The sequence below is a fragment of the Suricata suricatta genome, chromosome 11 (genome assembly GCF_006229205.1).
Source record: "Suricata suricatta isolate VVHF042 chromosome 11, meerkat_22Aug2017_6uvM2_HiC, whole genome shotgun sequence".
NCBI classification, from domain to species: domain Eukaryota; kingdom Metazoa; phylum Chordata; class Mammalia; order Carnivora; family Herpestidae; genus Suricata; species Suricata suricatta.
The window spans coordinates 18035947-18047088 of NC_043710.1; the positions used below are offsets into that span (position 1 = coordinate 18035947).

Below are 11142 nucleotides of genomic sequence, written 5' to 3' on the forward strand. Positions count from 1 at the left end.
CAGTCCTGGCAGGCTGGCCCCTGAAGCCAGGCGGAGGCCCAGGAGCCAAGCACCTGCCAGGAAGCCTCAGCTCCCACTGCGCAGTTGCTGTTTTCCAGAGGCCTGGCCCAGCCAGGAAGGGTCTGACCACCGGGCCTGCCTGCGGGGACTTCCAGACCCCCTGCCACCCAGGGAGGACCTGAGGCATGGTGAGGTCTCTGCACTGTCCTTGAGGAGGGGGTGGGGCTGAAGCCAAGGTGGACCAGCAGCCCACAGGCAGCCCCGAGCTGTCCGTGTGTGTGCCTGTGCGCCTGCTCGCGTGGACGTAGGGGGTGTGTGTGTTTGCACGTGCCAGGAACACACTCGTAAGACTGTGTGTGTCAGGTTGCGGTTATGAGCGGGGATTTAGAATGACTCTTAACTTTCCAAAGTGCCCACAATCCTGCGTAACTTGACGCAAATGTTCTTTTCCGCACAGACAACGCATGTCTCTTGAAGGAACATTTGGAACTGCAAAAGCACACAGAATGAAATCCAAGTTCCCAGGAATTCCAGCTTTAACACCGAAAGGCATTTTCTTCCCCTCTCAGAAGTATTCACGTACGTGCACAGCTTTTAAAAATAAAAGTGGATCACAATAAACATCCTCTTTTTCAGCCTGATTTTTAATGATAGAGGGTCAACCAGCAACACGAGGGGACATAGCCCCCAGCACCATCCTGGGCCCGGGGGGCCTCTCGGGCCACACACACACACACACCCCTTCCGGTCCATCACACGCACACACACACACACACACACACACACCTCCCCGTCCATCTCTCACACACTCTCACACACACACACACACACACACCTCCCCGTCCATCTCTCACACACTCTCACACACACACCCCTCCCCGTCCATCTCACACACACACACACACACATGTACATTCACACATGTGCACACTCACATATCACACTCTTCCCTTGCCATCACATGCATTCACTTACACGTACACACACACGTACAGTCACACACAGGCATACTCACACATGCACATGTACACACACATGCATCACACTCTCCCCCACCCCACACACATGAGCACTCACACCCATTGCTCATCCACACACCATCCTCATCCACACTCACACATCCACACTCACACACACTCACTCACACACACACACACACACACACACACACACACACACACACACCATCATCTTGGCAAGCCCAGGGTGGCCCCATGCCAGTGAGGCCTGGGGAAGAGGGACTGTGAGCCCACTCTGGCCCCAAGCCTGGTCTCTCCTGCACACCCTCTGGGAGCTTGGGTATGTCCCCCACAACAGGATGGAGAGGGAAGGAGACAATTGAAATCTCCCAACTATAACACAACTCCTTCAGAGGGGGACAGGAAGGGGAGGCAGGACAGAACGAGAAAGATTTCAGAGAACCCCCTGCTGATGAGTTAGGAGACACCCAGAGGGCTCTTCCCCACCCCCACCCACCTCCAACCCTGACTGGCCAGGACCTCAGTGCTACCAGAGGGGACAGCTGGGAGAGGCATCCAGTGCTCTGTCACAGAACCAGCTGGAGCTCAGGCGATCTCCCAGCTGGCCTCGCCCAGTTCCATTCGCAATGGTCTGTCTTCGGTCCCCACTGACCGCGGCCCATGGCCATCCCTGGCCTGGGGTCTCAGGCTGGGCTGCCTCCAGGACGAGGGTCTCTAGAGGTAATGAGCTGGTGCAGGGCATACTTACAAAGAAGAGTAAGTTGAAGAGGAAGAGAAAGTATTTGGTGACTTTGATACAGGCTGACCCCATCCTGCCGGTCCTGGAGCTCCCTGGGGAGAAGAGAGAAGGCAGGTAGGTCAGGGCCAGGCTGGGCCAGGAGGAAACGGAACAAAGCTGACCGCATCAGTGACCCGCCGGCCCCCAGATCCTCCCGGCCCATCCTCACGGCAATCCTAGGGGTGGTCTTAACTTGAGGTCTTGCTTTACGGCACCCTGGGGCCCAGAGAGGTTAGATGACTGGCCCAAAGCCACACAGCTAGGAAGTGTGGGCCCAGAGGCCATGTTTGATGTTTGACGGTTACAGTCTGGGTCTGCCGCTCTACTGGGCAGGGCCTGGAGGGAAATCACGTAGGACCCTCTCAGGCTTCGGAAAGGCCCAGATGGACGCTGGTCCAGGGGAGGAGGCGAGGACGTTAGCAGGTGGCTGGTGGGGCCTCAGAGGTGACACCGTGGCTTACAGCACAGATCTGCAGCGCCGTCTGGGCCCCGGGGGGCTGTTGGGGCAGAAGGAGAATGCTGGCTTCTCAGAAAATGGACTGAGCATGCCCTCCCCCTTTTCCTCACAGAGAGAGCAAACACACATTGTAGGATATCCAACGAATACAGAATAACACAAATGGAACAAAACTTTTTTTTCTTACCCCGGAGAGAAACCTGTCCTCACGTTGGTAGCTGTATGGCCCCAGCATGTGTGTGTAACAGATGCTTTTAGACAAAACAGGGCTCACACTGTACCGAGTGATTTGTAACCTGCCTTTCCCATTCCACAATCTACTGTCTCTCCAGGCTGATAAAATACCCAATGACACAACTTTACACACAGTACAGGGTCCCATGCTGTTGAACATTTAACATTTTGGAGGGTGAAATTCCAGAAAATGCTGTGTACAAGCAGCACTTCACAAATAATTTCCGGAGGTCTGTAGGCCCCACAAAGCTCAGTCAGGAGCCCCCAAGGATCCCAGGGTTAAAGTCCCAGATACATCACAGAGCATTTGATCCATGCGCTATGATTAGACACACAGTTGTTTCCAGTTTTTCACTGTTTTCCTAGGCAATACAATGGTGCTTCTGAAACCCAGACCAGGCCTGAGCACGCTGGCCGTGTCTCCCCGCACTGATGGGGAGGCTGGAGGAGGACTCAGGGAGGGAGAGGGAGCTGGAGGCTGGCTGCGCTCACCCCCTCCCTGAAGCCACACAGCCCAGGAGTGACGACAGTCCAGCTCTCGGGCTCTGTGGGGTGACAGGAGCCAGTGCTGGGCAGCTGGGGCCAGGACAGCTGGGCTTGGGGGCAGGGAAGCAGGCACTGGGCCCAGGCCTGTTCCCACTGCCCTGTGGACAGGAGGTGGGGGCGCAGGCCACAAAGCAGAAGGGAGGAGGGCTGAGGGGTGGGCATCACCCCTTCCTCTTCTTCTAAGGGTAGAAGGCAGCCCTAAGCCTTTTGAATGTCCCCGTCCATGTGGAGGTCCCCTCTGCCTTTTCTGCATGTAACCGTCTATCATCCTTGCCAGTATGAGCTCCCTCTGACTTTCTGCCCCTCCGGTAATGGTGGAGCGGGCTTGGGGGGAGGACCCACCACCTCTCAAGGGACCCAGTTCAGTTTCTCACATCTCAATGAGACAGTATTTTCTTCAGCTGTCTTTCCATGGGTCGGATTTGGGCACAACCTGAAGCAAAGCCGTCCAGAGAAGGAAACGGCTATCTGAGTGGTAATGAGCCCCCGGTTACAAGTGGCATGGAAGCCAAGTCTGCATAAAGATTCAGGGGGATGCACGTGCTATGTGGCGAGATGAGACTGAATGGCCCTTCCAGTCTACCAGGGTCCAAGGCCTGGGTCTGAGAAATGCGGGGACAACAGGGTGCTGTGAGCCAGGGAAATCCCGGCCTCGACAGCTCCGCCCTGGGCTGATCCCAGACCCGGAGCGAGGAGGACAGGAGCTCGCCTGTGTCAGGAGGTCTAGAGACCTGAGATCCTGAACCCAGGCCTGGCCTGAGAAATACCTGCAGGGGACAGTCCCCAAGATGGAGTTCTCTTCTCTTCCCTCCAGCACCGTGCCCGGCCGCCCACAGGCTCTCCCCCATGAACTTGGACAGAATGAGAAACAGCAGCAGAGGAAAGTCTATCTTGAGGAAGGGGCGTATTTTGCATTCCTACCTGCACCTGCCTTTGCCTGGCTGGGCCTCCTCCCAGTCAGTGACATGGGATGCCCCGGAGGGGTTGACCCGGGCTGAGCCCCACACAGTCTACAGACAGGTCACCACCCCACGGGAAGACCCTGGCTGCGCTCTGGCAGTGGCCAAGGGCATGAGCAGCGTGAACTTGGTTCTTGTGCAACTGGAGAAAATACGCAAACGGTCTTTGGCAACCGTCGTCTGTCTGCTTCCAGGCAGCTCGGGAAGGGAGTTTCTACACATTCCACCTCCACATCCTCTGCTTGGGCTGGGGTGCCTGGGCAGCCGCACTGGGTTGTGGGAGCTCAGGAGAGGGCAGCCAGTGGACAAGAGTGAATTCTAGGCCCACTGCTGAGTGAGAAAGAGCAGCCGCCAGCAAATGGCACTGAGTCCAGGAGGCCACCTGTGTCTCGTGTGCCCAGAAAGAGAGGGAGGTATCCCTATCCCTGGGGGTGCGGCTCAGAGAGGTGAAATAACCCATCCAAGTCACACAGCTCCCAGACAGAGGTGGGCTCCAGGGCCCAAGATCCTTCCCCTTTGAAGCGTGTCCTGTCCCAGAGTGGCCTGGAGGATATATAGGGATCTCTGGGGACGGCCAGGATTCCCAAGTGGGCAAGAAGGAGATGGAAACTGCTAAACTGGCATTCGCTGATGCTCCTGACTGAGCAGCCTCGCAGGTCTCAGGCTCTCACACTAATTGCATGAGACATTGGGCAAAGCCCTTCCGTGTCCTAGAAGCAAACAAGGCACAGAAGGTGAAGGAGCTTGCCCCACGTCACTGGTGTGTCCAGCAAGGACAGACCTCAGACCACCTAAGCCCTTAGGCTTCCCCATCCTCTCCAGGGGACAGCTGGGGGTGGGGACGGGGCTCAGATGTTAGAGTGGAAGCCAAGCGGCCCCATGGCTGGCAGTCAGTTTGGCCAATCCGGACAGGCCCTGAAGCCACCCGGGAGTAGCGTGAGGGAGCCCAGGACTGGTGGCACACTAGGATGGCAGCTCCAGGGCACACTGGCCAACACCCAATGGTGCCAAGTCTCTCTTCCCTGTGAGTTACAGACGTTTCCCCCTCAAAGCGACACGGAACAGAAGATAGGCAGTTACAAGAAGGCCAGGGGTCACAGCACAGGCTGAGAACGCGCCCAGGTGGCCCCGTGATGGGGTGTGGCATCAACTTCGAGGAGCTCCCAGAGTTGGGTTCAGAGGGCCTGGGGGAGCTGAGTCTCAGTCTTATCATCCATGAGATGGGAGTAAGGGCGGGCATAGGGTAGCAGTTGGCCAACTGGGTCCCTAGAGCAAATCTATCCCGTCACCTGTTTTTTGTACAACTTGTGAGCTAAGAACAGAGTGCACATTTTTAAATAGGGGAAAAAAAATAAAAAGATTTTGTAGCATGTGAAATTCAGATTTTAATGCCCATAAAGGAAGCTATCGCTGGCACACAGCCACGCCCACCAGGGAATGATGTGCCCGCGGCCACTAGGGCATTGCAGCAGCGGAGTGAGTATTACGACAGACAGCCGGGCCCGCAGAGCCTAGAACAGTTACTTTCTGGTCCTTTATGGCAAAAGTTTGCCAGCCCCCAACGCAGGGGGTCAAATGACGTATACTCAAGTATCTGCAAGCGGCAGCAGCAAGGGTCAGGACGCCCTTTAGCCTGAGCACGGGGTGGGGGGGGGAACCTGGTGACAAGAATTGCATGTAAGGAACTGCAGTCAGGATCCTTGTGCAAACTTTCTGTAAACACTGGAGGGCCTGCCTGTGCCTTCCGGCAAGCGTGTATAGACAGCCGACAACGCAGGGGAATGGCATGCATGCACATTTTACTGGAAAATTCCAGAGCGGTCACTGACGGCTGTCTGAGCAATAGGTAGGAGGGACTGTTTGATGTTATACTTTATAGCAGGTAAATGGGCCATTTCTAAGCAACCACAATTTAAATTGACCAAATATATAATTTCACGCCAAATCAACTTGTGCAGGGAGATTACTATGCTGATATTTTCCCAACTCCTACTCATCATCCTGTAATACTGACTTCAGAAGTCAGCTCTAGGGAACCTCCTCTGCTCTAGCCAGCCTTGTCTCTGCCACCACTGTCACCCAGTCCCTGCTGACACACTCCCTCTCTGCTTCCTTCCAAGAGCAGCTGAGTGCCAGGACCCACTGCCAAGGCTCCTTCACTTTTCCCGAAGCCGCCTCGGGACAGGAAGTAGGACTGGGGAAGGGCTGGTGTCCTCATGAGAACTGTCGTCTGTGTTGGACACCTGAGAATTTGCACCCGTAGGGTAGGAGGCTTGATTTGTCCCTCGCCTGAGGATGGGGTAACGGAACTCGTTACGTGATGTCGCAGCCCCTGCAGACCCGGCGTGGGGAGGGGCAGGGTTGGGGCCGCTCTGGCACCCAGCACGGTGCTGCCCTCCCGGGGCTGCCTCCTCACCTGTCCAACGCCGGGCTGGGACCAGAGCAGCGTTTTCTGGAGTGGCTTCTCAGCACGAGTCCTTGAAGACACACTGCTAAGAACAGAAGGTTTGCTGTCACCGAGTCTGTAGAGTGCCACTTCTCCCATAGAGCCACTGCGCATTAGGCTATTGACATCCCCAGATCACTGGCAGCAAATGCTGCTGCACTGAAGCCATTTTTTACTTAACAGCCCTCAAGGCCACATGGGGACAACTCTTGATCAGGGCTGGTGCTAAGGATTCTAAGTGCCTTGGAGGCCCAGGTGGGGACAGGCAGGGAAGGTGGGGTTGGGGTGCATGCAAAGGCCTGAAAGCCACGCCCACCCACTCTCCCTATCCTCCCCCCCCACCCCAGCCCAAATCCCACCCCTGCCTGCACCAGTGCAGCTCCCTGCTGGTCACAGGCTCTGCTCCTGTCCTCCTCGGTCCCTCACCCACACCGCAGGAAGGGGTCTGAAAACTGTAAACCAGACCTTGTCACTCTTCTGCCTGCAGCCCTGAAACTGTGATGTAGCCAACATGTTCCCCATAAAATCCAGCCTCTTATGGAGCTGGGGCCCCCCTGGTTGGCCCTGCCCCCTCCCCTGTCCTCAGCACCACACACCTCCCGCCCCCACCCCCCACCCCCCGCTCCGGGGCACCGGCCCCACTCATTCCTAAGGCCACTCTTTTCTGTGTACACCAGGCCCTTGTCCACTTCAGAGCTCTGTCCTGGCCTGGCGGTTCCCTCAAAGCCCCCTGCTGGCTCCTGTTCCCTCTAGGTCAAGTTCCCTCCTCCCAGAAGCCTTCCCCGAACACCTCACCTCCCGCTGAACATCAGAATCAAAACACGTCGCCATCCAGCCCCTTGTCCCTTTCCCAACCGAGTAGACAAGTAGTCGGGATCTCAGGTTGGGGAGAGGGGTGTCCCCTGCTGACCGAAAGGAACAGCACCCTGGACACTGGGGCCTGTCCCGTGGCCCGCTCGTCACGGTTGGCCTATTGGTTCACTTAGTGTGTCTGGAGTCCCCAGTGGGACATGGCTGCTTGGGGGGGGGGGGGTGTCTGTCTCACTCACCCTGGATCCCAGGGCCTAGAGCCATGCCTAGCACATGCTAAGCACCAGGAATGTATTCACAGGAAGAAGGAAGGGGAAGGCGGTGTGTCAGGAGCTCAGGAAAGATTTCCCAGAGACAAACCAACTTTGATCCTGCACCTGGAGGTTTCTGGTCCTTAAAAATGACATTGCTGGTTTATGGGAGGGGGAAGCTGCTTGTTCCCAAGAAGGGATTTTAATCTCCTCCAGGTCAGAAAAGCTGTGAGCCCTATCCCTGGATGCAGGTGGGCAGGCACATGCTTTCCCTGGGTTTCAGGGGGAATCTGGGAATCTGAGGTTCATACTTGCCCCATCTCCCAGCTGGCTTAGGGCAGTGGTCCCCAACCTCGGCTGTGCATCGGAATACTCTGGAAGCTGTACACCTTGCTTGTGCCTGGGCCCCCCTCCCATAGATCCTGATGGAATTGGTCTGGGGTACAGCCCAGGCATTAAGGTCTTTCAAGTTTTCCAGGGGATTCTAACATGTTGAGACCCACTGCCCTAGGCTGGGTTCCCAGCATGGCCTGGTCCCTCTGCATCCCAGTGTGATGCAGGCAAGCCTGGGGGCCCTGGGGCAGCAGGGACCTGGCGGGAGGCGGGGGGAAGGAGGGGGGAGGGTTGGGGGGTGGAGCTCCCGGCCCCTCTTCTCCATCATCAACTTCCTAGAGGCTCACGCCACCCCTCCCTTGACCCCTCCAGGGCCATTTACCCCCAGGAGCAGTTTCTGTTCTGCAGAAGAGCTTCCAGATCACTGCCTTTCCCTGAGGGGATGGAGAGAGGAGGGCAAGTCCCACAGCAAGATCAGGGCAGGGCTCACAGTGGAGGACTTGGACATCCCCAGGCCGCCTGCTGCCTGTCCCCGCTCACTGGACCTTCTGCATAGACAGGTATATGACAGGCCCGTGGCTGCCTTGGTCCCACTCCCCCCAGCTGCCTCCTATCAGCCACATCACCTTGGGAAATACCACAGGGCATCCTCTTCCTCAGCAGATGGGCATAGTAAACATACCTGCCCCACAGTCAGGTTCCTGCCCCACGGTCAGGTTCTGCATAGTAGGGCTCAACCCATGCTGGGCACCCTGGCCCTTCCTCCCGCCCTCCTTGCCTGAGGATACCAAATCTGCACATCTTAGGCAGCTCTGTGCCATTGAGTGATCACTCCGCCACAGCCTCAGCTTTCCCACTTGTAAAATGGACTGACTAATGGATTCCAGCAAGGCTCCCATGGCTACCATCTATAAAGAGCCTGGCACCCATGCAGTGTCACATAAATGCTATCAATTACAACGATAATGATTATTACCCAGAAGTTGTTGATTTCCTGACCAACAGTCCAAAGCCCTCTGGGGGGCTGGATCCAGCCTCCGAATGTATGCCTGGCCTGGAGGCCCCATGCCAGAGGGTGACCACTGCTGCTGCCTCAGGGCAAGAGGGTAGGGGTTAGGCAGGGCACGGCAGGGCGGGGCTGGCCAAGGAACAAGGGCCTCTGCCCTGACCATGGGCGGAGCCTGTCTCTGAGCCTCTGGCGGTGCCACAGGGTGGGGCGGGGGGGGGGGGCTGCCTGCCTGAGGCCTGGAGGTCCAGCCAGTTTGGTGAGTTGTCTACGGTTCTCACCTGATCTCACTGGGTGAACAGAGGAAGGTTGGCCCGACTGTTCCGTTCTGGAAGCCGGCCTATCCTGCGAGCTCTCCACCTGCAAGCTAGTCCTGAGCCACTCAGCTCTCCAGGTCTCTGGACTTTGTCCTGGTCACCCACAGAAAGAGGCTGGTCACAGGTGGCTGTGTTTGTTTTCACATGTGGCAGGTGATGTGTTTCCTGAAACTCTGGCTGGCTCCAGGGGCTGGCTTTTTGACCTCTGAGCTATCTTAGTTTTCATCGCCTGATCTTACGATTTGTTGTTGTTGTTGTTAAAACAGAAAAGAAAAAGTAATAGGCTGTTGCTCTGGGCAACAGGAAAATCACAAGGCCACAGAACGTGATTAGGCTCAAGTTTCCTTTAAGACCTCAGTCTGAATCCCAGCTCTGCTTCCTACCCGCTCTGCGACCTTGCACGAGGGAACTACTGAAGCTCTCAGCCTCCCCGGCTCAGCTCTTACACAGGGGTTACAAATCCCACCACCTCTGCCACCCGGGGCCCGAAGGCACTCACCCAGATCAGACCCGCCCAGGAATCACAGGATCTCAAGAGTCCCAAGGCCTCCAGTTCGTCTTCCAGACACGGAACCCGAGGCCCAGTGAGAAACACCTTTGTCACACGATCCCACAAGCCCAGGTGACAGGCTCTGGCTCTCCTGAGGACCTCAACACCTAGAGCTGGGACTGATCCCAGGCATTTGGGGGAAGGCCAGGGGACCCCAGGACATGAGCAGCAAGCACGCCTGGCAGGACTGTTACACAGGGGTACAAACCTTATGGTTTGTATCTACCATTCCGTCTCTTATTTAATCCCTGTAACAAACCCCACAGAGATCTTGTCATACCCATTTAATAGATAAAGAACCTGAGACTCAGCCAGTCAGTGACTTGCCAAGGCCACATAGGCAAGTTAAGCTCCCTCCTCGTCACCTGCTGCCTAAGTGAATGAAGTGGACGGTGGGGCTAGCCCGTCCCACCCTTCTGCACCCCTCATTCCACCATGGCTCCAGGGCTGACTCTTGGCTCCCTGTTAGGAAGGAAAAGATCAGCCCCACCAATCCTGGGCAGAATGCTCTTTCCATATGGCTGATGAGGCTGACAGATGTGGCCCTTCCTATGAGGCTCGGCTCTGAAACGCAAGCAAGGAGACTGGCAGACCATTTGCACGGAGAGGAGGCCACTCTGACAGGGGGTACAGCATCAAGAGAAGCAGACACCTGGAGCCTTCCAGCCTCCCCACCTGGCACCGTGCAGCCAAAGCCTCAAATCGAGGCTAAACCATAGCCTCTGACCTCTCCCTCTCCATGGCTCCCTTTCTGGACTGTTTTTCACTTTCTTAGCAGGTTACTTGGGCCCCATGCAGACCCTGCTCCCTCCCAACACTGGTCCTAGGGTTTATATACTCTGATTCACAGAAGAATGCCTTTGACATCACCTACTTTGTCCCCATTTCTCAGATGAAGAGACTGAGGCCCAGAGAGGACCGTGAGTCCCCACTCTTCTGGGGAATGTGTGTGTTCAGTGTGTATGGTGGAGGCAGGGAGGGGATTGGTTAGGGCCATCAGTCCTTCCCAACCTGTTTTACATAATGATACACTTAGAGAAGTATATATGTTTGTTTGATGCCCTGAGGTGGACAGGCAGAAATGCTCCTGGTCTGAGTTAACCAGCCCAGGTCTTTGTCCCTATCCCTGTGGCAGGGGACAGAATAATGAACCAGCTTATTGAATGGCCTTTGAATTGAGAGAGACCTAAATTCCAATCCCACATCACAGAGCTGTGTGACTCTCGGCAAGTTGCCTACCCACCCTGAGCCTCCGTGTCCTCATCTGTAAAATGGGGATATCAAGGCTTGGCCAGGGAAATGGTGGGATCAGCTTACAAAATGCTCAGATGCAAGCATACGGAGACAGGGCACTGCAGGAAGTCAGGCGAAGTGAGTCCCCTCCTCACACGGCAGGAGGACGGTGTGCACGAAGAATGTCCCTTGAGACGGAGGACACACCCGAGTCCCTACAAACCACCCCAGGAGAAGGTTCC

General features: G+C 56.3%; 1 protein-coding gene across 4 annotated transcripts in view; it reads right to left on the reverse strand.

Moving 5' to 3' along the window:
- The window catches only part of CD82 (CD82 molecule), a 47047-nt gene that overhangs the window by 21738 nt on the left and 14167 nt on the right, over positions 1-11142 (reverse strand). For 2 of the 4 annotated variants that reach the window (XM_029956357.1, XM_029956359.1), the window contains 2 exons: positions 6371-6446; positions 1729-1811 (listed from right to left, as the gene is read on the reverse strand). In XM_029956357.1, the coding sequence (XP_029812217.1) occupies positions 1729-1791 (63 nt within the window). In that variant the 5' untranslated portion in view covers positions 1792-1811; positions 6371-6446. The remainder of the gene's footprint in view (positions 1-1728; positions 1812-6370; positions 6447-11142) is intronic. The other 2 variants (XM_029956358.1, XM_029956360.1) reach the window with 2 other exon arrangements.